The following is a 25,568-nucleotide window of genomic DNA, read 5'->3' on the forward strand; positions in this document are numbered from 1 at the left end:
ATGGTGAAGCCTGACATTCCGTCCCAAGGCAAAGAAGGTGGGAGCTGATCAGCCTTATCAGTGATGCCAATGGTAGGGCCAGCACCTGATTTGGAAAAGCAAGTTCAAGGTTTTTCTGATTTATTTAGGCTCTAACTTGATTGGGGTGGCTAACAGATGTTATGGGGAGGAGCCTAGAGCCCCAAACCCAGTCAGGGGATCCGATTTGAATTTCAGATTTAAAAATGAATAATTTTTTAGTACTAAGTTCCTCCCCATGGAGGTCTGTATTTATTCGTTAAGTCTGACAAGTCTAGCATGGAGGATCACACCAGAGAAAGGAGATGCTAGGTTGAAAAGTAAAAACATCCTAGGATTTAAGAGCATGAGCCTGGAGCTAAGGCTTCTTGACTTCACAGGATCCACCACTTATAATTATGCAATCTTCGGACAGTTACTAAACCTCTCTTGGTTTCCATGGTAAAACGGGCATAGTAACTTACTGTGTGAGATTGTCACAAGGTTTAATAAGTTACTGCTGCTTACAAGTGCTTTCCTACAGCGGCGTCTGTTTCCCCTTAGCAAGCAACTCGGCTGTGTTTTCTGCAGCTGCTGGTGGGTTCTCTGCTCGCTCTTTGCCCACCCGCGTCAGGCCGGTCCCCCTCCGGCCTCTTCTGTGGCGCGAGGGACAGCGGAAACCGCGGTAGACAGCACCCCCTTGAGTCGAATTCCTCCCCTTTCGGAAGAAGCCGGTTTCTCTTTTCTTTGCTACTCCCGGGCCATTTCTGGGCAACAGCTGCTATTTTCACTTGAGCCCAAGTTAGTTTCTCGGGGAGCTCTGGGGCGCGCACGGGCAGCTCGGTTTGCCCTGCGATTGAGCTGCGGGGTCGCGGCCGGCGCCGGCCTCTCCAATGGCAAATGTGTGTGGTTGGAGGCGAGCGCGAGGCTTTCAGCAAAGGCAGTCGAGTGTTTGCAGACCGGGGCGAGTTCTGTGAAAGCAGATAAAAGAAAACATTTATTAACGTGTCATTACGAGGGGAGCGCCCAGCCGGGGCTGTCGCACGCCCCGCGAAACACTTGGCTCCCTCCAGCTCCGAGAGAGGAGAAGAAAGCAGAAAAGAGGCAGATTCACGTCGTTTCCAGCCAAGTGGACCTGATCGATGGCCCTCCTGAATTTATCACGATATTTGATTTATTAGCGATGCCCCCTGGTTTGTGTGTTACACGCACACACGGCTCTGGCTCGCTTCCCTCCCTCGCTTCCAGCTCCTGGGCGAATCCCACATCTGTTTCAACTCTCCGCCGAGGGCAAGCGGGAGCGAGAGTGTGTCGGGTGAGTGTGCGTCTGTGTTTCCCGGCGAGGGTGCGCGCTCGGCGCCGGGAGCGCGGCCAGCCGGGTCCGGAGGCATCTGGAGGCCGAGAGCCGCCGGGACCCCAGCTCTGCGTCCACTGCCCCGTCCGGAGCTGGACTTCGGGGCCGTGCGCCGGGAACAGGCAGAGCCGGGTCGCCGGCCGCGCGTCCCCCGAGCCGGAGGTAAAAGCGCTCGCGCGCGGAGGGCTGCAGGAGGGCACCCGGGCTGGGGCTGGGCCCCCAGCGCCCGGCCCCCGCCGTCCGCGCTCCAGCCGACGCTCCCCGCCCGAAGCGCGCCCGCCTCCTCTGCGCCGGAAGGCCGGCGGGCAGGGGCGCAGCCCGTGCAAGGGCTGGGCTGGGGCAGCCGCGCCGGCCGGCTGGGGCGATTTAAGAGCGGTCCGGGCGGGGCGCGGAGCGGGACTTTGGCTTGGGCGGGCGCGGGGCGGGGGCCGGGGCGCCGCGGCAGCCGCGGCGGGCTTGGGGGGCGGGAGGAGGCAGGAGGGGAGCAGCAGCCTCGCTCGCCGGGGGATGCGGCGGCGGCGGACGGCAGCAGCAGTCAGCAGCGGCGGCAGCGCGGAGTCCCTGCCGCCCCGCGGCCGGCCGGGCTGCGGCAGAGCGGTGGCGCCCGCGCGGTGAGGCCGCCGGACGGCGCGCTGGTGAGTGGGGCGTGGGGGGCAGGTGGGTGGCAGGGGACGCAGGGATCGGGCGGGGCTCCGGCGCCGGCAGCCTCCGCGTGAAGCCCGGCCGCGAGCGCCGCCCAGGTGAGCCCGGGCCGGTCCCGACCGCCCGGCTCCGGCCCCAGTGCTGCTTGCGGAGGTGGAACCCTGCAGGCAGGAGGGAGGCTCCGGCGCCGGCCGGCCGCAGGGGGATGACCTGTTTGACCCCGCTGGCTGGCTGGGCGGGCGAGGACTTCCCGCCGCGCCCCTGACCGGCGGACGCGCCACACTGAGCCCAGGCGGCCCCGGGGGAAGCGCGCCTGGGCCCCACCATCCGCAGGGGCATGGCCTTGTTGACCCTTGGGGTTTAGACCCAAGGGACCGGCTAGAAGCCAGCCCACGTGGGGCTTGTCCGGGCAGGACTCGGGGAAGCAGTGGGCCGGATCTTCAGAGTGATTGGAAACTCGCAGACATCGAAAGGACAAACAGGATCGAAAAGGCAGACTTCCTCCCAGGCCAGGGTAGAACCAGTTTCCATCGTCTGGCGGAGAGATGCTCCCCTCTTCGACTCCTCGGGGTTTCAGAAGTCTAGCGGTGAATTCTAGGAGTGCACTTTTCCAAACAAACATTCCTTATAGTAGTTCGTTCATTCGTTCTACAAGCATTTCTGGAGCACCCCCTCGTGCCAGGCACCGCGTTCTGTTCCAGGGAAACGCGGCTGAACAGGATCTGGCTCCTGCGCGCCAGAAGCTGCCGGTTCACTTGGAGGGCAGCAGGGTAGAGAGATGCCGTCTTGGGGTGGAAGATGGAAGGGGAATCCTGCAATCTTAGTTTGCACACTGGCCTCGGTCCGCAGCTCCCCACCTGCATGCTGTAGGCCCAGCACACAGTAGGAAGAGCAAGCCAGACCTGCCTGTGACGACCCCTCCTCCTCCCCTCCTTGAAAGCTTTGATTCATTCCCTGCCCCCCTTTCTGGACAGTCTTCCTGCAGCTTGTTTTAATCACTTTTTGAGTTAAAAGTCAATATTTAATTAACCAAGTAATTACATTCAGCTTACGTTTCAATCTGGGTATTTGCTCATCTGTGCATGTTGGGACTCCCGCCCTCTCGCTCCTCCATCTGTCCCCTGCCTGTTTCCCACAGGGTCCACCCCTACTTTTGGTGCAGAGACGGGGAGGCTGCGTTGGAGCAGGTTCTGGGGGGAGACAGGGAGCAGGTGAGAAGGGCTTTCTCTGGAGGACACCCCGGATCTGCGCGCTCTCCGGATTTCAGCTTGTAGTGAATAGTGAAGGGGATTTCTTGACTGAGCCTCCGCCTCCCATTACAGAACCACCAGAGGGTTCTAATTAAATTAGAGCCAATCGTTAAGTATAGGAAGGGGGTGGGGAGGACAGAATGAAGGCCCCTTCCCTATAAGAGATGTTCTCCCAGCTTCACCTGTCCCACATCATAGAGAAGAGAAAACTCATCCAGACAGCCTGTCAGGTGTGCAATTTAGCGTTCTAATAAGCAGCTTGAAAGGCGAAGGTGGTGGGCTTGGCGGATGGCATCTTGGACCTTTGTACATGAAGGCCTCTTCCTTCCCTGGCCAAGTTTATGTACATAAAAGCCGTGATGCTGGCATCACTGCTACAGCCGAGAGTCAGTGTGGGTTTGGGGTTTGAGCTTTGTGTGTACTTCTTGGGTTTTTTATTTGAATTTATGGCTTTTTCTGAAACCCTAATAACATGTTAAAATTTCAAACGAGAGTAGAATGATGAGTTGATTGTAAAAGTCTGGTCTTGGAGGAGGACAGCATAGCAGTGTGTGTGCATGCATGCGTGCACGCGCGTGTCCTCAAGTTCAGCTGCTGTCCAGAGAACCCAGTTGATACGCAGTTTCACACCTGATTTGGGACATAACATTTCCTTCTCACTTTTTCTGGCACTGGTTGGTTTATCTGCTTGGACCTGCCTCAAGAGGGCAGCTGGGTTAACTAGGCAGAATATCACCCAACTCTGTCAAGCTTTGGCCATTATCTGATCTTAAGACTTCAGTCCTGCAGAAGGAGTCCAGAATCCTTGTCCTAGAGAAAAATATCAGCATTTCTGACCAGCTTGTAGTTCAGAGGTTTAGTCCAGACTTAAGATAATTGATAACACTTAAGTAGTTTGGTATGGGCCTGATCTGAGGCATTGATCTAAGCCCTGATATCTCACTCATTAAATCCACCCTATGAGGTAAGTACTGCAATTGTTACCATATTAAAGATGAGGAAACGGAGGCACCGAGGTGATTGTGACTTGCCTACAGCTGATCTCAGGTAGAGCTGGGGTTCAAAAGGCCCTCAAGCTCCAGAGTCCACTTGGAACCACTGGACTCTCCTCCATGACCTTGGCCTTTGTCCCAGATGTAGAAGAAACACATATGCAGGGGAAGAAAACACCTTCAGACAGTCAAACTTTGCAAAGTTGAAGCCCTTCAACTTTCCATAAACCCCCACTGTTCACACAGAGAGTCCCGGGTTTGTATTTGGGGTTTTTTGCCCCAAGGAAAACATGTGCCTGCCTGGTGCTTTTTCTTCTGCTTGTGAGCAGACACGCTCTCCCCTCCCCCAGTCAGAATGCAAAGGGCACATCAAATGCAGCTGATGGAAAAGCCAGGGGAACCGAGGTGAAGATTTCAGCCCACTCAGACAGAGCACAGGGGCCAGAGGGCGAAAGCTCTCCTAGAGGTGAGACCTTCCTGTGGTTGGTGATGGAGTCTCGCTGGCCTGGCCCTGGGGGTGGTGCCAGGGTGCTCTGTGTCAGGCCTGGGTGGATGTGGAAAATGGGGGCATCTCAATGCTGACCTGCAGATAAGGGGGGCCCTCCCTGAGACCTGCTTTCTCTGGGCCTCCTTGGAACGGGCCTTGGTGGAGATTCTACAGACACCCCTGGCCCAGCCGGATTGAAGGCGCTGTCTAATTGGGAGAGCATTAAGATCATTATAATTAATTGGCATCCCGATAAATGGCATGGTTGCCTAATTGGGGTGGTTGCTAGGGAACGAGGCCTCACTTGGAGCCTAAAGGGGAAGAGGCGCTGGGCTGGCCACAGTTGGGTGTCAGGGTACAGAGCCAGCGGTGAATGGACCGGAAGGGAGAGCAGTCCATCTGCGTTTACTGAGCAGCTGCTGTGTGCAAGTTGTAAATGGAAGATCAGTTAGGGGTACTTGCCTAGAAGGACTGTAAAGTAATCAGATTTCTTTCCCTTGCAAGCAACAGAAAAAGAGAAGAAAAAACCTCAAGCCAGATTAAGGAGAAAAGAAGGGAACTTACTGGTTTTCATAACCAAAAGTCCTAAGGTGACTAACTCTAGCTTCAGACACAGCTGGACCTGCAGCTCAGGTTTTGTCATGAGAATCCATTCCTCTCCACCGCTCCTCTGCCTTCCATGGGGCTGGTGTCTCTCTCCAGCTCTGGGGCGGGTAGTCCCTGGCAGCTGTGGGCACCATGGCGAGGAGAGCCAGACTGCCTGGCTTTCTGCCCAGCAGTGGGATCTGGGGCGTGCTACTTAACCTTTCTGTGCCTTGATGTTCTCATCCAACAAATGATGATGATCATAGCACCTGTCTCCTGCTTGTGGTAAGCATGAAATGAGATGATCAGTGTCAAGTGCTTAGCAGGGCATCTGACCCAGGTGAGCCTTCAGTAAGCACTGGCTGTTATCGTAACTTGGGTGTCAGGACAAATGTCATGGAGCAGAGGGGTCTCATCCCCTCTAGTTTAAGCCCAAAAGGAAATAACAAGCCTCTGATCTGGCAGTGCGCACCCGGGGCCCATGGTTCCCTCTGATTGGACTGTTTTTTGTCCAAACCAGTAACTGGCTGAGGAAATGAGTTGCCAACAATCGGCTTAAGCCAGGCTCAAAGGCCTCTCCCTGGAGCTGGATAGATGCTGATTGCTGAGACCCCAAACCCTGGAAGGAAACAGCAGGGGGAGTCCCCAGTGAAAGGGAAGCCTGGTTACTGGAGAGGCAAATGGCCAGTGCCTACGATGGTGGGCCACTCGTGAGCAATGCTGGCCAGATGGACCCATCTCCATTTTGGCCATGGTGAAGACCGGGGAAACACGCTGCCTGGGCAGTGCCTCTCCCTCCACCAGGGCCAGCAGACATCAAAGCCTGACTTCTCCGCCTTACTATCTGAAGGATAGGGCCTGGCCTTGATCCTGTGCTTTCTGGGAGCCAGGGGCAGTGTTTGTCCAACCTCCCACCATGAGAATCATCTGGCAGTATTTGTTTGAAAAGGCAAAGACCAGACCCTGTTGAATCAAACTTCCAGGGAGGGTCCTGGATGCTGGGGGGCATGACCAGTGTGTCACGTGTATATTCTATACCGGCAGGAGGTTTTGGGGAAGAGGGCTCTGGAGCGTGGGCCTCTGTCTTCCTGTCTAACGCAGGGGCTGTCAGAAGGCAGGGAAAATGCTCTAGTCCTGGCATGGTGGCTCATGCCTATAATCCCAGCACTTTGAGAGGCCGAAATGGGAGGATCCCTTGAGGTCAGGAGTTTGAGACCAGCCTGGCCAACATGGCAAAACCCTGTCTCTACGCCTGTAATTCCAGCTACACAAGAGGCTAAGGCACCAGAATCACTTTAACCCAGGAGGTTGCAGTGAGCTGAGATTGCACTACTGAACTCCAGCCTGGGCAACACAGTGAGACTCAGTCTCAAAAAAAAAATTTTAAAGAAAGATGACAGCCGGGCGCGGTGGCTCAAGCCTGTAATCCCAGCACTTTGGGAGGCCGAGACGGGCGGATCCCGAGGTCAGCAGATCGAGACCATCCTGGCTAACACGGTGAAACCCCGTCTCTACTAAAAAATACAAAAAACTAGCCGGGCGCCGTGGCGGGGGCCTGTAGTCCCAGCTACTCGGGAGGCTGAGGCAGGAGAATGGCGTAAACCTGGGAGGCGGAGCTTGCAGTGAGCGGATATCCGGCCACTGCACTCCAGCCCGGGCGACAGAGCGAGACTCCGTCTCAAAAGAAAAAATAAAGATGACTGCATGATGTGATGGGGTGGGAGGCAACTCTAGGCAGGGTATCGGGAGGCCTCTGTGAGGATATGACCTTTTGAGCTGTGACCTAGATTTTAGGAAGGAGTCCACCTTGGAAAGATCTGGGGGAAGAACATGCTGGGTAGAAGGCACAGCCAGTGCAAAGGCCCAGAGGCAATGGGAGAGGCCTGTCCCAGACACCTGCTCCGAACACAAATAGTCAAGTGGGGTAGTTCAGGCGCAGTGGTTCACACCTGTAATCTCAGCACTTTGGGAGACCGAGGCGGATGGATCACTGGAGGTCAGGAGTTCAAGACCAGCCTGACCAACATGGTGAAACTGCATCTCGGCTAAAAATACAAAAATTAGCTAGGCGTGGTGGCATGTGCCTGTAGTCTCAGCTACTTGGGAGGGTGAGACATGAGAATCACTTGAACCCGGGAGGCAGAGGTTGCAGTGAGCCAGGATCATACTTCTGCACTCCAGTCTGGGCAACAGAGTGAGACTCTGTCTCAAAAAAGAAAAAAAAAAAATAGTCAAGTGGGGTAGAGGGTCAGGAGTAAGTGGGGGAGGGCACATCGGAGATGAGAAATACAGGCCTTGCTAAGAAATTTTAGACTTCATTTTAAATAAAATGGATAACTGTCTGGATGTGGTGGCTCACACCTGTAATCCCAACACTTTGGGAGGTCAAGACTAGGCTGGCCAACATGGTGAAACCCCATCTCGACTAAAAATACAAAAATTAGCCAGGCATGGTGGCACGTACCTGTAATCCCAGTTACTCGGGAGGCTGCAGCAGGAGAATCGTTTGAACCCAGGAGGTGGAGGTTGCAGTGAGCTGAGATTACGCCATTGCACTCGAGCCTGAGCGACAGAGCAAGACTCCCTCTCAAAAAGAAATAAAATAAAAAATAAAATGGAGAATCATTGGAGGGTTTTAAGTCAGAGAATGATCTGTGTTTCGAAAAGATCCAGCTGGCTCCTGTGAGAGGCATGCTATGCAGATGGAAGTGGGGTCACCAGGACTGTTAGGCATCTGGGAGGGTCCGAGAGTGGCTTGGACCATGGTGATATCAATGGAGATGGAGTGAAATGGGGATTGGAGATGTATTTTGGAGGTAGGGCCCACAGGACTTCCTAGTGGATTGGATTACAGAGTGAGGGAAAAGGCTTTGATTCTCATCTGAGGGTGATTTTGACACTCAGGAAACATTTAGCACTATCCGGAGACAGTACAGGTTGTCCCAGCTGGGACATCTAGAGGATAGAGGCCAGGGATGCTGCTAAACTTGCAACTTACAGGATGACCTCACAACGAAAAATGATTCAGCCCAAATATTCGTGGTGTATCCTGCCAAGGAATCAAAGGTGACTAGGCAGCCTGGTGCATAGTGATTGCTAAATAGGGAAGATAGAGAAAGTTTTGCGGGGAGGAGTGGTCTGGAATTCTGACGTGGAAATGTTGGGTTTGAGTTGAACCCCACCTGGATGTCTGAAAACTCAGTGGGTGGTGAATGTGGATGTCTGCAGCCGGTCGGGGCTGGTAACCTAAGTTTGGGAGTTATCAGCGCATCGATGTTATTTTAAGCTGTGGGAGTGGACACAATCATCCAGAGAGAATGTGTTTTGTTTTCTAGTGTGGTTTTCTCCCCCCAACCTCTCCCTAGTGCCTGTCATGAATCTATTTGATGAATATTTTTAGCACATCCCACGTGCTCACCTCTCTGACGTTACCAAGAAGTTCCTGAAGGCTCGGGCTAAGCCTCCCCTTTTCTATTGCCTGGTTTCTCAGTGATTAACAGACAGAGCTAAATATTCATTGCTCTGCCACAGATGCCCTTGGGAAATTGCTTAAGGTCATGTGGGATCTCGGGCCTCAGGCAGCACGATGCCTTCTGGGTAGAACAGCTGTTGGCAAGGCCTTCAGAGCTTCTCCTCCAGCCCAGACCAGGACTTCGTGGAATTCTCTAACCAGAATATTTTGAATTCCCCACGTTCTCTTAATGTGTTTCCAAAGCACACATTGCCCAGTGGCCCTGGCCTCTGCCATGGAGCATCATCTTATAAAAGACCTGGCCCATTGCTCTGCACACCTGGGCCCAGCTTGAATCTTAGATGAATTCTATCCCAAACTCAGAGTTGTTATGGCCATGTCTTGTGTGTGTAAGTTGGTGGACAGGGCAATCCCCAGGGACCAGGAATAGTACCAAAGATGTGTTTGGCCAGGTGGAAGCCAGATGTGTTAGGGGAAGAATGTGGCCAATAGCTTTTCTTATTGGCTCATGGTCAGGACCCCAGTGGGTGTCTTGACCCGCCCCAGTAGCCAGAGAAGAGGAGCTTTTTTGTTTTTGAGACAGGGTCTTACACTATCACCCAGGCTGGAGTGCAGTGGCACAATCTCAGTTCACTGCAGCCTCAACCTCCCAAGCTCAAGTGATTCTCCCACCTCAGCCTCCCAAGTAGATGGGACTACAGGCACAGGCCACCACACCCAGCTAATTTTTTTATTTTTTTATTTTTTGGTAGAGATGAGATCTTGCTATGTTGCCCAAGCTGGTCTCAAACTCCTGGGCTCAAGCGACTGTCCAGAAGTGCTGGGATTACAGGCGTGAGCCACCCTACCTGGTCTGGAACTCTTTGAAAAGAGATTGAAGAAACTGTCAGCTCATAGAAGCCTTGGAGATGTACCTGTCTGGTGAAAATCAGACCATCTGAAAGCCACATTTCTGGTCTGCCCTCGAGACAGATACTATCCACAGACTTCTGATTGCAGTCCACTTCTCTGGATATTTCAAAGACCAGGAAAGCCTACTATAATTCTTAGTAGCTTAGAGTCCTGATCATTTGAATGTGAATTGAAATGGTTTCATTGTAAGGAATCACATTTCTGACTGACAGTGGCTTATGCAATGGAAACATTTAATTCTCACATAACACCAAGTCCAAAGCGGGGGAGTCCAGGGGTTGGTTTTTCAGTACAACAGTGTCATCCAAGGTCCCAGGATCTTTGAAGCCTCTGTTCTTCTGTCTTCATCATGTCTTTGGCCTTGTTGCCTCGTAGTCTCAATATTGCTGCCACAGCTCCAGACGTCGCATCTCCCTACAAAGTGGGACTATAGGGCAGGACTCCTTGCTGTCTCTCTTTTAATCAGAGAGTAAAATCCTTGCCAGAACACTCCCACCCTAGCAGACTTTGCTTTCTGTTTCATTGGTCCGGGATTGGGTTTTGCTCTTACCTCTAAATCAAACACTGTGAAAGGGCCTGGCTCCTTCCGATCCTTTGGATCTCAGCTCAGATGTCACCTCCCTAGAATGCTGGAAGGACAACCTGTTTTATGTTTATAACACCACTCTCTGGAATTAGCCTGGTTTGCTTATTTGTCCTTTGTCCTCTCTCGCCTCACTAAAAAGTAAGCTCTATGCTTGTAGGGACATCGTCTGTCTTGTTCATCACTGTATCCGCAGGACTAAGAACCAGGGTGGCAATCTGGATACTAAGTAAATATTTTTTGAATGGAGTAAGCAAGAAGAGAAAGAGGCTTGGAGAGCTACAGGCAGATCTGGCTCGCGTGTTTACTCGAAGGTGACTGCTCAGGGCAAGGATGTCAAAACCTGTTCGTCATTTGCAAAAAGCTAAGCGGGTGGCTGGGAGGATTGGTTTCACACACACTCACTTGCTCCCCGGTGCCAGAGTTGGGGTTTTGTGCTAGCATTGCTTGCAGAGGAGGGATCGTCCCCTTAATGCCACAGCAGGGACCTCACGGCCTTGCAGAAGGGCTGGTGGAACCCCCCACTTCTGATGACTCTTGGGCCAAGCTAGTCTTCCAGGTCAGTGGTGTGACATTGTAATGAGGGCTCTTGAGTTGAATATTTCTGCCTTTGCCCTTGAAAAGACAGCTCCCTTCCCTAAATTGTCCCTTCCTGAAAGAACAGCTGTCACAGCCCAGGAGACCAGCCTCTTTAAACTCCGCTCCCGCTCCCCAGCGTACCCTCCTGAAAGCTCACATTTACCGAGCACTTCCTACAGGCTAGTGGTGGTTTAGGTGCTCCATCCTTTGAATGTGTAACTACTCAGCGACGCGGGGATCTTCCGGCCCCGTTTTATAAAGGAGGAAAGAGACACAACGAAGTCTCTCCTTGCTCTGCCATGCTGGTAGAATAGGATATCACAGGCCAGCTAACCAGGGGCTCTGTTCAGCTCACGGAAATGTTTTGTTTGAACCTTTTAGAAAGTTGTCAGATTTTTAACAACTACGAGATTTCGCATTTTAAAAATCTGGATTTTCAGCTTCTTCTGAAAAGTGGGGAGATGGGGTCCCCACCATTCCCTGTAGCCTGAGATTGTGAACCAGTTCATTTGACTTTTTTTCATGGCACTTTCCCTTCTGTTTTTCTCATTGTGGAGCAATATTTCTCTGTTCTATCTCTACCAAAAGTGGCCAGATGAGAGCTGAAGAGGAAGGGGGGTGTGCGGTTTTCTTATGGGTCCACTTCACCCGATTACGTTACCTGCCCAGCCCACCATAGGCATTTGGGTTCGTCTCCCATTGTGATACTTTGTACCAAATGGCTACACTTCCAGGGACATTGTTTTAAGTGTCCCTAGACGCTAACACTAACATTGTGCATTGCAAGTGTGTAGTAATAATAATGTCTAATATCTACTGATTACTTTTGCCCAGCATTTCATCACAGCAAGCCTTTGAAGCAGGGCCTAATATCATCTTCACTTTATAAGTAAGGAAACTGAGGCACTGTGTGTGATGCCCTCACTAGAACAGGAGGTTTCGAAGCTTGTTTATCTTTGTACCATTTGTGCTAGGCTTACTGGCTGTTTGAATGAATGATTTTTTTTTTTTTTTTTTTTTTTTGAGACGGAGTCTCGCTCTGTTGCCCAGGCTGGAGTGCAGTGGCTGGATCTCAGCTCACTGCAAGCTCCGCCTCCCGGGTTCCCGCCATTCTCCTGCCTCAGCCTCCCGAGTAGCTGGGACTACAGGCACCCGCCACCTCGCCCGGCTAGATTTTTGTATTTTTTAGTAGAGACAGGGTTTCACCGTGTTAGCCAGGATGGTCTCGATCTCCTGACCTCGTGATCCACCCGTCTCGGCCTCCCAGAGTGCTGGGATTACAGGCTTGAGCCACCGTGCCCGGCCCTTGAATGAATGATTAAAGGAATGAATGAATGATGTTCTCCTCCAAATGTTCATTGGCCCAGGAGGTTGAAAGTCTTAACCTCATAGTCATTTGTGACATTTCTGTTGGGGGAATAGTCTCTGATCAGTGTCACTGAGGATTCTTGGGTTGTGTTTCTGCTGTGTAACAAACCACTTCAAACTCAGTGACTTAAGGTAGCAACATTTTATTTTGGACGATTCTGTGGGTTAAGCAGGTGGTTCTTCAGCTGTGATATCAGCTGGCAGGTCTAAAACAACCTCATTCAAATGGCTAGCAGCTCTTGCTGGTCACCAGATGGGAGCTCAGTTATTCTCCATGTGGGCTCTGCCCTGTGGCTGCTTGGGCTTCCTCACAGTATGGCAGGCTCAGGGTAGCCTGACTTCTAAGAGTGCAAAAATGAAAGCTGCGAGGCTCTCTTAAGGCTTATCCGCAAAACTGGCATGGCATCACTTCTGCCACCTTCTCTTGGTCAAAACAGGTCACAAAGCCAGCCCGGTTTCATGGGGTGGGGCCCACACAAGGGTTTGAATACCAGGCAGTGTGACTTTTTAGAGTCCACCAAAGTACCCATTCATCACAGACCGCAAGTAGCAGAGCCCAGCACTTACTACCTCAAGCTGGAACAGGATTTACTGGGGGGCTCAGGAAAGGACAGGGCAGGAACTAAGGAAATTCTGGGGACCCTGGCACAGGAGTTACTAGCAGCCGCCCAGAGGAGGGTTTCCATTCCAATGCGACAAATGCACCCCTACTTTTTCTTTCTGCCCTTGACACTATTTGACAGGTGGGGACATGGTGAGAAAGTCTGACTGACCTCGGTCACATGATCACCCCTTGGCAGAGAGGATGGGGGCATCTTGGCAGAGGGGAGGTAGGCCTCAAAAGGAAGCTGGGGTGCTGTCAAAAGAAGGGGACCAGATGGACAAAAATAGTTAGAAATCTCTGCACCGCCCCTGCATAGGTGACTTCACCCCAGCAGAGCAATGAACATTTCAAAACGAATGAATGGACTTTGAAAGTCCGGTATAAGTGGAATGCCCAAATCTGTGCGGCAGCTTCTCCAGCTCCAGGGCCCCATAGCTCAGGTGCTGCTGGGGGTCTGGAAGCTGTTCTCCACTTTATGGGGCAAAGTCAACTCCTAGAACCCCTGCCATGCCTCGATATCCCCCTCCAGAAGATGGGGGCAGTTTGCTTCTGGCTTCTGAGAGGAGAGCATGCGCAGTAATGAGGGACCTGGGCTCCAGGCCTGCACTCCCTCCTCCCAGAGCCCGCCTCACCAGTGAGACTGCCTTCCACCCCCACACCTGGTGACACCCAGTGAGTCCCCCCGGCAGGGGAGGCTGCTAGCCGGCAAAACTGATCCAGACTCATCCCAGCTTGCAGAGCCTCTGACCCGGGCTTTCCTCCCACTTGCCGGTCTATTTCTGGCTGCTAATTAGATTGCACAGCACGCCACGTTGGGAAGCCGACCTGTCATTCCAAAGGCACTCCACTCGCATCTCCAAATGTAGCGGGTGATTTGGTAAAAGTTGCTTCTGACTCCTTCTCCTGGCTTCTGAAATAATTGTAAGCGTCGGGCCGTTTCCAAGGTGAGCTAATGAGCAGCTCATCTGCTAATAGCAGGGGCAAGCTGGCTGAGGATGGCACGCTCGCTTGTGGATTGGGTGAAAAGGAAAGTAGTAATTGGATTATTAATACTGAGCCGTCAAAATACCTTTTAGTCCTTTTATATTCTTCTCGAAGGAAACGACAATCTCTGGAAACATAAATACATGTTCGTGGGGGTAAGCAGGGCTAGGCTAAGAAAATGTGGGGCTGAAAAGGGGAGGGGTTAAAAGGTAGAATTGTCAGTCCTCACTGTGGCAGTCTAGGCGGAGAACCAGCCCACGATTAGGCGTGAATAATGACTCTGTTCAAGTCCGACTTTATTGCTTTTGGCCAAAGGCCTTTTGCAGAAATAACTTTGTAACTCCCTGCCAGGGAAGCTTTTGTCCACAGCTGAGACAAAGGAACAAAGAACAGAGGTGGGAATTTCTGTATCTGATTTCTACTTCCTCTAAACAGCCAGAAAGGACAGCGGGTGTGGCCTACCCAGAAGGCATGGGATGGGGCAAAGGGGTGTCCAGCTTCCTGTGGCCACACTGCTGTGCTTGGCTGTACCATGTTGGTTTCATTCTGCACATTCCCACCCCAGGGCCTTTGCACTTACTTCCTCCGTTGCGTAGAAAGCATTTTGCCCACAACTGGCTTCTTGCCCGCCTCTGCTCTCAGCTCAGATGCCACTTCTTATGCCACCTCCTCATCCCAGAGAGGCCTTTCCCAATTTACTGTCCATCCTATCACTTGACAGCTTCCTCCAAAGCTCTTAAGACAATCTGAAATTCGTCTTCATTCATTCATGTTCTCTTCCACCAAGGTGTCACAGCTCTGTGAGGACAGAGGCCTGGCCTGCCTTGTGGCCACTGCTGTTTCTTAGCTTGTGGCATGTAGTAGGTGCTCAGGAAAGATTGGATAGCTTAGAAGAGTTGCACATAGCTCCCAGGCCAAGCTCCAGCAGGGCTTTATGGAACCCACTCAGTGTTTAAAATAAAAAGTTTTTACTTTGGAAATGGCATTTCCAATGTAGTCCAGGCTCCACCCCATCTCTTATCGTAAATCTAGGCCACTTCACTCACTCAGGTCTCCTGCCCGACCCTTGTAGGCATTTGCATTTTTGTCCCTGCTTTAGACAAAGGCCACTGTAGACGTGTCTCTCTCCAAAGGTCACCAGACAACATCCAGACTTCTTGCAATGCCACGTCTTGTGCCAGACCGCTGGCCTCCACCAACCAGGTCCCATTGACCGGATCGAGGTGTAGTCTTCATCTTAGCAGTCCACACGCAGGGCGTAAATAGTGTTGATCTCATCATAAGCAGGTCATGGCGGGAGGAAGGTCTGGCAGGAGACCTGAGTGAGTGAAGTGGCCTAGATTTAGGATAAGAGACGGGGTGGGGCCTGGACTACATTGGAAATGCCATTTCCAAAGTAAAAACTTTCAACTTTTCTTTTTTCCCTTTTCCTTTTCTGGTCTCCTCCTAGCCTCTGGGTCATCAAGCGGGGAATCGCATGAACTCTTCCTTCATGTTCTTCAAGGAGACCTACTCCCACTGTAAGGGGAAGCTCAGAGGCCTTGACAAGCAGGAATGTAACCACAATGTCATTGCCTTTGCTTGTAGTGTTGCCATCTAAATATGTCAGGGGTTCTCACCTGGGGCAGTGTTGCCCCTAGGGGGACATTTGGCAGTGTCTGGAGATAATTTTGATTGTCACAACTGGGGTAGGTGCTACTTGCATCTCATGGACAGAGGTCAGGAAGGCTGCTAAACACCCAGCGATGAACAGCACAGTCCCCCCATCGACGAATGACCCCGCCCACATGCCAATAGTGCCAAGCTTGAGAGACCCAGGTTTATGGCAATGGGTGCTGGTTCTGCCAAAATAGACTTTTCTTTCTAAATAAATTTACTGAAATAAGAAAGGGAATGCATGCATGAATGAATGAATGAATGAATGAATGAATGAATGAATGAATTTAGGCCCCGATTTGGATATTCTACTTATACCAGACTTTTAAAAATTCATTTATTTGTTCTGAGACCCTGGCCTATGGGATGGAGCACAGAGGGTAACGATCAGCCCTGTCGTCCCTTTCGGAGCAGACCAGGCTGTACCGTTTGCCTCAAATCGGGAGCCCCTGCCCTGGAATCCTCCATCTTGCCAGAAACTTCCTGGGAGCTGCCTGTAAAAAAAAACTCTAGCAGCAGTTGATTCTGGCCCAGGAGAAGCTGTGTTATCCCAGGCAGAGTTCTGGCAGGTTGGGAGATGTTTCCAGGTCTCCTGCCCAGCCAGGCATGATTAGCATCCTTCCAAGCCTGGCCCCAGAGCCCTGGCCCAGCACCCGCATTTGAAGCCTGCAGAACCTCATCATCACCACTCCACCCCCGCCCCCCCGCCCCATCGTGCCACTGACAAGCCAATACCTGCCTGATGAGAGGGGCTCCCAGGGCCAGCAGCCTTCCCTCCTGGACTCCAGGGCAACCTCCATGTTGACGGCAGCTTTGAGCACAGGGCCCAGGGGCAGAGCCTGAGTTGGAAAATTTCTCGCCTCTGCAAAAGGGAAGAGCTAGGGGAGGTTGGGGCCTTTTCCCCAAATGAGCTCTTATTCTTCTGTGGGGTTTTCTGGGTTTGTTAGGTGGCTTCCCTTCTACTTAAAAATAAGCTGGGAGTGGTTAAAAAATGGGAAGAAGTGTTTCCAGCACATAGAACTGAGCAGATGTGTTCTCTAGAGTAAGGAGGAGAGGTTGTTGCTGTGACTCTAGCTCCCAGTACGAGCCCTTCAGTTCACCCTTCTGCCCTGCTCAGAACCCCCTGGACCCGACATCGTGGCTTTAACCCCCTTGGGTCATGTGAGAAGGAAGAGTGGGGTTGGGGCAATCTTCAGGTCACCCCAGGACTTGCCCAGGCTCAGGGATTCTTTGAAATGGGCGTGAGCACAAATGCCCGGCCTTGACAGCAGGGATGGACAGAGGCTGACTCAGATCGGGTTTCACTTCCTAAGAGGGAGGATGTACTACAGGGGAGGCCCACGCGGCCCCAGGCCTGGCCAGCCTCTGTGACCCAGCAGGACCGACTTTTCCAGGATGGCCACACGGTACCTTGCAGACTCATCCATGGTGGGACCTTGATGCTCCTCTGTTGAGAGGTGGGTCTGTGTCCCCTGCCCTTGAATCTGGCCAGATGTGTGTAGCCCTGGTGGAAGGAACACCATGGGACAGCAGAAAAGATGAAGATCACTGGGACCCTCGTTGTTGTGTGAGAAATCAGACACGACTGCAAGGCTGCCATGCTGTGAGGAAGCCCAAGCCACACTGCGGCCACATGGAGGTGCCCACTCCACAGCCCCTCCCAAGCAGCCAACCGACTGCCAGCAACAACTGCCAGACAAGCCAAGGCCTTGCTGAGCCTTCTCAGCAGTGGCCTCAGATGTTACAAAGCAGAGACCAGCTCTTCCTGCCATGTCCTGCACAAGTTCCTGATCAGGAGCCTCTGAGAATAAAAGCAGGATTTTAATTCACCACTAAGTTTTGCAGTAAATTGTTACACAGTATTTTTAGTAACTGGAGCATTCAGCCAATTCCAGTGTTCCCACCGTGCAGTTATTCATTCATTCACTGAACAATACCCAGAGACTGTCCACCTCTCCCCTTACCTGCTCCCACCTGGTCATCTCAGTGGCCTCCCTGTACCTGCCCTCATGCCCTGAAGTTTGTGCCCCTCACGTAGTCAGAAGGATCCTGTTAAAACCTACATCAGGGCTGGGCATGTTGGCTTACACTTGTAATCCCAGCTCTTTGGGAGGCTGAGGTGGGAGGATTGTTTGAGTCCAGGAGTTCAACACCAGCGTGGGCAACATAGTGAGCCCTCATCTCTACCAAAAATTTAAAAAGTAGTCGGGCATGGTTGCCCTCACCTGCAGTCCCAGCTGCTTGGGAGGCTGAGGTGAAAGGATTGCCTGAGCCTGGGAAATGAGGTTGCAGTGAGCTATGTTCATGCCACTGCACTTCAGCCTGGGCGACAGAGCAGGACTCTGTCTCAAAAAAAAAAAGAAAAACTACACCAGATCACATCACCCACAGGCTAGAACCCCCAGCCCCCCTCACTCAGCTCTGTGCCGCCATGCTTGCCCCCTTTCCGGTCCCCCCTCAGGCGTCTTCCTACTTCAGGACAGTTGCACTTTCTGTTCCCTGTGCCTAGGATGCTCTTCCCCTAAATATCCACAAGGCATGTTCCTTCCCCTCCTGCAGGGATCCACCCAATTGTCATCTCTCAGAGAGGCCTTTGCTGCCCACCCTATTTAAAGTTACACCCCCTCACCCCCTAGCACTCCAGCCTCCCTCCTTAGGACTTAATCTCCTTGGTACACATTGCCTCATACGCTGTGTAATTTATTTTGGTGTCTGATCCATGAAGAATTGTTTCTCCTGATTCCCAGCACTGAGAATAGGGCTGGGAGCATAGTAGGTGCTCAGGAAATCTCGGGTGACTACCTGGAAGAATTAGCACGTTGGCTGTGCCAGGAGCTGGGACCATGGCGTCGCACAACCAACAGACAGCCCCTGCCCATGCAAGCTTCTGGTGGAGGGATGATCCTCTATAAAGTAAAACTCAGGCCAGGTGTAGTGGCTCACACCTGTAATCCCAGCACTTTGGGAGGCCAAGGTGGGCAGATCACTTAAGGTCAGGAGTTCGAGACCAGCCCGGCCAACATGGTGAAACCCCATCTCTACTAAAAAAAAAAAAATACAAAAATTAGGCAGGCATGGCCGGGCGCTCACGCCTGTAATCCCAGCACTTTGGGAGGCCAAGGCGGGTGGATCACGAGGTCAGGAGATCGAGACCATTCTGGCTAACATGGCGAAACCCCGTCTCTACTAAAAATGCAAAATTAGCCAGGCATGGTGGCACCTGCCTGTAGTTCTAGCTACCCAGGAGGCTGAGGCAAGAGAATCACTTGAACCCAGGAGGTGGAGGTTGCAAGTGAGTCGAGATCAACTACTTGCACTCCAGCCTGGGCGACAGTATGAAACTCTGTCTCAAAAAAAAAAAAAAAAAAAAAAAGGCGTGGTGGCGGGTGCCTGTAATCCCACCTACTCAGGAGGCTGAGGTGGGAGAATCACTTGAACCTGGGAGGTAAAGGTTGCAGCGAGCCAGGGTCGCACCAGTGTACTCCAGCCTGGATGTCAGAGCGAGACTCCATCTCAAAAAAAAAAAAAAAAAAAAACAAAACAAAACTCAGGCCAGAGAGAGAATATGTTATGATAAGTTATGATAAGTGCTCTGAAGAGAGCAGCATGCGACCGGGGTGGGAATGACAGAGCAGGGCCTGCTTCAGGGACGGAGGGTCAGGGAGGGCCCAAGTCACAGCCAGGGTGGCCGAGTCAGGTCCAGAATTTGTGATTCCCACACCCAGGTTCCTTCCGCTTTTCCACACCACCTTCTGTTATCTGTTGTCAAAGAAGGATGGGCGAGTTGGCCTTCAATAAGGCGGAGAGTTGGGCACAGGCCGAGGAGGCCTAGCGTGGGCTGGCAGGCCATGCCCTGAGGCCTCTGTTCACATGGGCACAAGGTGGCTAGGAAGCCACTTGAGTCAGCCGTCTGCCTCCAGCCTGCTCCCCCATTTGGGTTCATTTGGTTGCAAGTGACAGAGCAACTAGGAATGACCTAAGTGAAAAAAGGGAATTTCACTCCTGATCCTGAGTCAAAGTATGGGAAACTGACCTACAAAGAAAACAGAAACTACTTAAAGAGGAATTTATTGGGCCTGAAACAAAGAACCCAACCCAAATCTTCCTCTTTCAGGCTTGGCTGGATTCAGGTGTCCAGTGCTGTTAAGTCCCAAGTATGTTGCATTTCAGAGCACTGCTCTGTTCTGTGTGTTGGCTTCATTCCCACCCCACTTAAGACAAGGTGGTGTCGCTGTCTTCCCTGGTCCTCACATTGGAACCACATGGAGTGAGTTAGCCAGTTGTAAAGGCTGGATGCCTCTTCTTGACCAGTCAGGCCAAAGCACCCAGATTACTCTGGCCCGTCGCTGAGGCAGGGGGTGGGGAGGCTCTGATTGGCCCAGGTCTAGGATCCCACGATCTAGCCTTGTAGCTCCAGAACTGGAGCCTAATTTGAACTTTGTGGACCAAGGGTGGGGAGAAAAGGATCCCCCAAGATTTATTTATTTATTTATTTTTTGAGATGGAGTCTTGTTCCGTTGCCCAGGCTGGAGTGCAGTGGCATGATCTTGGCTCAATTCTCCTACCTCAGTCTCCCGAGTAACTGAGATTACAGGCACACGTCACCACACCTGGCTAATTTTGGGGTTTTTTGTTTTGTTTTGTTTTTTGAGATGGAGTCTCACTCTGTTGCCCAGGCTGGAGTGCAGTAGCACAGTCTCGGCTCACTGCAAGCTCTGCCTCCCAGGTTCACGCCGTTCTCCTGCCTCAGCCTCCCGTGTAGCTAGGACTACAGGCATATGCCACCATGCCCGGCTAATTTTGTATTTTTAGTAGAGACGGGGTTTCACCGCATTAGCCAGGATGGTCTCAAACTCCTGATCTTGTGATCCACCTGCCTCATCCTCCCCAAAGTGATGGGATTACAGGCGTGAGCCACCGAGCCCGGCCTAATTTTTGTATTTTTAGTAGAGGTGGGGTTTCACCATGTTGGCTAAGCTGATCTCAAACTCTGGATCTCAAGTGATCCACCCACCTTGGCCTCCCAAAGTGCTGGGATTACAGGCGTGAGCCACCAACCCAGCCTCAGATCCCCAAGAAAATTGGGAGCTGTTACAGAAAGGAGGTGAGATAATCCTGGGTGGCCCAAACCTAGCAGAGAACACAAGCCAGCATTTATTGGGCACTTGCTGCATACAGATCTGTTGCAAGGCTCCGTGCATGTTAAACCATCCACTCTGTAGGCAAGTCCCCACTTTCCAGATGAAGTCACTGAGAACACAAGAGGTTCAGACCCTTGCCCAATGTCTAGTTAAGTGGTGGAGCCGAGATCCAAACCCAGGCAGGCTAGCTCTAGATCATACCCCTCTTCCTGCTCAGTGTGTTCCCTGCTGCATTTTCCCCCAAGTAAGTATCAGGCTATTTTCTTGCCTCTGTCCGCTCTGTCAGCTCCGTGAGAATCGAGAGTTTTGTCTGTTCTTTTTTTTTTTTTTTTTTAACGGATCATGAAATAGCATAAGGCAAGTAGCAGATGCTCAGGTATTTGAGGGTGTGAATTATATGGCCTGTCAAACATCGACCCACTTGACATACAAAAAACATTTTGGTGCTCAGCTTCCTAAGACTTGAATGTATTGTTTCTAAATTTCCTTTGTGCTCTAACTTTAATCCATGGCCACTCTGTTCACACAGCTTGCCTGTGGTTTGCCATTATTTCCAGTCCTCTTTTCTGATCATTCTCACATGTAGCTGGAGTCTTTCAACTCCAGCTTTTCCTGTGTTGACTTAGAATATCACTTCCAGGAGGGCAGGGAATTCTCTTTTCACTGCTTCATCCACAGTGCCAAGAACTGTGCCTGGCACACACAAGCCTTCAGGCATTTCTTGTTACATCAATAGTTAGGCAGGTAACTGGGTTCCTAAGCCCTGCATTTTTGGTCTACAATCTTTATGCCCTAATTTCCTTTCCAGATCCTGAGCCTTTGTCTTGAAACCTGATCTTTCCGTCCCGCCTCTGAATGACCCTTCTATTGTCCCAGGCCTGCCCTGTTCTTGAAAGCCGGCTTGGTTCTGTGCCTCCATTTGGAATTCCAAGAACAGGCAAGGAGAGCCACCAGATGCCTGGACCTAGGTAGGGAGACAGGGAGAAGCTGTGGCCCGTAGGTTACGGGAGCTTCTGTCCTTTCTTTGACAGCCTCGAAGAGGAGAAGGCTGGAGAAAGCCTGGGGCCAGGAAGAAGGGGAGACACAGGGGAGTGTAAGGTTTAACAGATGTGCGTGTGTCATCCCCTGTCTAGACAGCTTCTGGGTTTGTGAGATTTGGTACCACACTTCCCCACCCCTCCAGGGTCCTCTCTCTGTTTCCTCTGCTTGCTCTTTGCCCAAACTGTTTCTCCTGCCTGAAGCATCCTGTCTTCTACCCTCCTCTTCACGGGCTATCCAAATCCTTGTGGATTCTTCAGAACTTTGCTCCTATTAGGCTGCTCACAGTTTATGCTAAGTACTCCTCCAGGAAGCCCTCCCTGACTGCTGCAGGTCAGCAGTTTCCCCTTTCCTCTTCCTGCTTATGCAACACATTTAACCTCAGTCCCTTGTGTCATTTGTTGCTTTCCAAGTCAGCATAAGTGTCAAAAGAGTAGGCTCTGGGGTCAGAATGTCTGTGTACAAATAGTAATACTGGCTTGCTTGCTTTATCTGTCACTTGGAGGTGGCACATCCAAGTGAACCTCCCAGGGGACAGGGAAGAGTGGATTATTGTTGTAATTGGGCAAGATTCTCCTATCACTGAACACTGTGCCTCACATATAGCAGGCCTTTCATAAATGTTTGTAAAGTAAATGAAGGAAGAGAGAAATGATCAGGCTCTCTGGACCACCTGGGGAGGCCCCCATTTCTGTTGCGGGGCTCTGGCCCCAGCCCATGGGACGTATCTGCACACCCACAATTTCCTTTCTTTCCACCTCTCGTCAGTGTTTCCCGTCTGACCAATGCCGCCTTCTGCCTGTAGCCCCTTCTTCCTCTCCCACCACCTCAACTACCTAATGATTACCAAACTCTTCTCTCTCCTTCTCTTATTGGATTTGGGGGTGGAGAGAAGATGGGAAGGGAGGACCAAAGGGACAGTATTCAGCACCCATGCTGCATGACACTGGGCAGGTTCTGGAGCTTGTCCGTGCCTTATCTTCCTTGTCTGTAAATGGAGCATCCCAACCCACAAGGTTGTTGTAAGGGTGACATGAGTTCACACACTGAAAGTGCTTAGAATCGTGCAGGGCCTGTCATGTTAGCTATCCTTCATCGTTGTTGTGCTAGGGTGTTTCCTGTGTTGGTCTTATATACAGTAAGAACACCTGTGGCCTCAAAGCACTAACAGGGGTTGTTAGGAGGCGGGAGATAATTCTTTGTTAAGCCAGTAAGTATGTTGAATGCCTGCTATGCCCCAAGCACTGTTTTAACTCTTGAGGATATAGATCTGAACAAAATGACAAAAACCTGCACCATCATGGGGCTGATATTCTGCTGGAGGACACCCACAAAGAAGTAAAGGAGCTAGTTGTGAGAGGTGATTAAGTGCTACTGGGGAGGGCACAGATTTCGCTTTTAACCTGCCAAGGTGAAATTCGAGCAAAGACCTGAAGAGGGGGAAGAAGGGATGATGAAGATCACCTGATGAAGGCTCCAGGCAGAGGAAGCAGCAAGTTCAAGGGCCCCGGGGTGGGGTGTGCTAGCATGTGCAAGGAACAGTACAGAGACCGTGTGACTGGAGCCGGGTGTGCACGGGAGAGAGGGGAAGGCAATAAGGTCGGAGAGGTGATGGAGCAGGTTGGGTGGGTTCTTGTAGCCTCTTTGGAGGTTTTTGGGTTTTACTCTGCATGGGATGGGAGTCCTTGAAGGCTGTTCAGTGAAGGAAGGCAGGCCCTTGCTTTTGTTTTAACAGGGTCTGTCTGGCTGCTTGATGGAAGGGACGAGGTAGAAGCAGGGAAACCAGTTAGGAGGCTGTTAGAATCCAGGCAGGATTCTCCTATCACTGAACACTGTGCCTCATAGGAGGCCCTTCGTACATACTTGTAAAGTGAAAGAAGGAAGAGAGAAATGATCAGGCCCTCTGGACCACCTGGGGAGACTGCTAGGTCTGTTATGGGGCTCTGGCCCCAGCGCATGGGACATATCTGCACATCCACAGTTTGCTTTATTTCTGCCTCACGTGGACGTTTCCCATCTGACCAGTGCCTCCTCCTGCCCCTGGCCCCTTCTTCCTCTCCCGCCACCTCAGCTGCCTGATGATTCCCAAACTTCTCTCTCTCCCTCTTGTTGGATTTGGGGATCCTCAGAGGAAAACGGCCTATCTGGGTCTCTGAACCGGTCTGGATGAGGTCCCGGGTGTTTGTTCACTGCTGTGGTGTGTGGCATTGGGAAGGCGGGGGCATCAGTCACTCTGAGACCAGTTCCTTTCTGCAGGTCGGCAGAGAAGTTGAGAAGTAAAAATGATGTTTCTAAATGCTCAGGATGTTAGGTGTTTCCAGAGATGTCTCCTGGGCTGGGGAGCCTTTGCCAAGGTCCTGGAGAAGATTCAGGATGGAGAGGAGGAGCCAGAGGGACCTGGAAAGGAGCTGGTGGGAAGGAGAGGTGTTGTCCACGGCAGGGATGGAGTGGCAGGCGGCTGGTGCTGCATGGGTTCACTGGGTGCTCTCTCAGTTCAGCCACTTTGAATATTTCACCAGTACTCTCTCGGTTTAGCCACGTTGAATATTTTACCAAGAAAAAGGGAAAAAACAAGGCAGAATCCCTTGTGTCATCTTTAATTGATTTCTTCAGCATCCGGAGAGAGACTGGCACGAGGCCAGGAGAAGTCCGAGCCAGGGGAATTCATCAAAAATCGACCCACTGATGACTTGATCTGATGAAATAATTAGCTCCTGTTATTCTCTGGCTTCTGGTGCCAGAGCTCTGACTTCCATCCAGAGGATAGCGGGTGAGAGCTGCCCAGGAGTGGGGGGTGCTCTGAAACCAACGTGGGAGCCAGGAACAAAGTCCAGCTGACTGTGCCCTGGGCTCCATCTTTACCCAGCCCAGGGCTCCCAATGAGAGACAGGCTTGTGTTATTCATGGCTGTCTCTAGGCCTTGGCCCTTCCCAGCCCTCCTGTACCCTGGCATCACAGGCCCAGGGCCAAAAAGGCCCTCGGAGGGCACCTGGCAAATGAGGAGACTGAGGCTGGAAGACTCTTAGGAACTTGCTCAAAGATCTGCTTCCAGGGGGTCCTGGTCGAGCTGCCCAAATCGGGCCAGACTAGGTTTGAACCCCTGCTCTGCCACTTACATACCTATATGATTGTGGGAAAGTGATTTTAACTCTGTGCCTCTGCTGCTTCATCCATAAAATGGGTGAAATACTGATGGGTGGGTGTGCGTATTAATTGGGTTGACACCTGCAAACAGCTCAGAGCAGACTGGAGTGTGCTGCAAGCTTCCACAAAGCTTTCACTAGGATTGGTTTCTGGGTTCAGAGAGTTGCTATTTGTAGGGTATCCCATCGGAATTCTCCCAATATTAGCACTGCACTTCTGTGTCTGAAGGAACGTGAGTGTGCACACTGGCTGGTGCACTCATAGTTTCAAGTGCAAAGTCTTTCCCGATAGAGGGACGTGGGCCACTGATAATGTATTAGTCTTTTTTCACGCTGCTGATAAAGACATACCCGAGACTAGGTAATTTATAAAGAAAAAGAGATTTAATGGACTCATAGTTCCACGTGGCTGGGGACCTCACAATCATGGTGGAGGGCGAAAGGCACGTCTTACATGATGGCAGATGAGGAAGTGAGAACCAAGCAAAAGGGGAAACCCTTTGTAAAACCATCAGGTCTCATGAGACTTATTCACTACCAGGAGAACAGTATGGGGGACACCACCCCCATGATCCAGTGATCTCCCACCAGCTCCCTCCCACAACATGTGGGAATTGCGGGAGCTACAATTCAAGATGAGATTTGGGGGGGACACAGCCAACCCCTATCAGATAAACAACATAGTTGGAGGATTACTCTGATTTGAGGTGGTTCAGGGACTGATTCAATGGCTAGAGCTTGTTTCCTTTTCAGCTGTCTCAGCCTCCAGTTACCTCCAGCA

General features: G+C 51.7%; 2 protein-coding genes across 7 annotated transcripts in view; one reads left to right on the forward strand and one right to left on the reverse strand.

Annotated features, from left to right (window-relative positions):
- Positions 1 to 547: 547 nt before the first annotated feature.
- LOC108533398 (uncharacterized) lies at positions 548 to 5,121 on the reverse strand. The gene is made up of 7 exons (XM_017878052.1): positions 5,027 to 5,121; positions 4,819 to 4,929; positions 3,145 to 3,183; positions 2,114 to 2,345; positions 1,853 to 1,983; positions 1,210 to 1,537; positions 548 to 968 (listed from the first exon to the last, which is right to left on the reverse strand). Exons 1-7 carry the CDS (start codon positions 5,119 to 5,121, stop codon positions 558 to 560), a joined length of 1,347 nt encoding a protein of 448 aa, XP_017733541.1. The 3' UTR covers positions 548 to 557.
- The window catches only part of SULF2 (sulfatase 2), a 134,998-nt gene continuing 110,185 nt past the window's right edge, over positions 756 to 25,568 (forward strand). For 3 of the 6 annotated variants that reach the window (XM_017877879.1, XM_017877883.1, XM_017877884.1), the window contains exon 1: positions 1,301 to 1,513. The gene's annotated coding sequence lies outside the window, so the exon portion shown is untranslated. Of the gene's footprint in view, positions 1,514 to 25,568 lie in introns of all 6 variants that reach the window. The other 3 variants (XM_017877882.1, XM_017877880.1, XM_017877881.1) reach the window with 3 other exon arrangements.

The sequence above is a fragment of the Rhinopithecus bieti genome, unplaced genomic scaffold (genome assembly GCF_001698545.2).
Source record: "Rhinopithecus bieti isolate Rb0 unplaced genomic scaffold, ASM169854v2 scaffold_10347, whole genome shotgun sequence".
Lineage (NCBI taxonomy): Eukaryota > Metazoa > Chordata > Mammalia > Primates > Cercopithecidae > Rhinopithecus > Rhinopithecus bieti.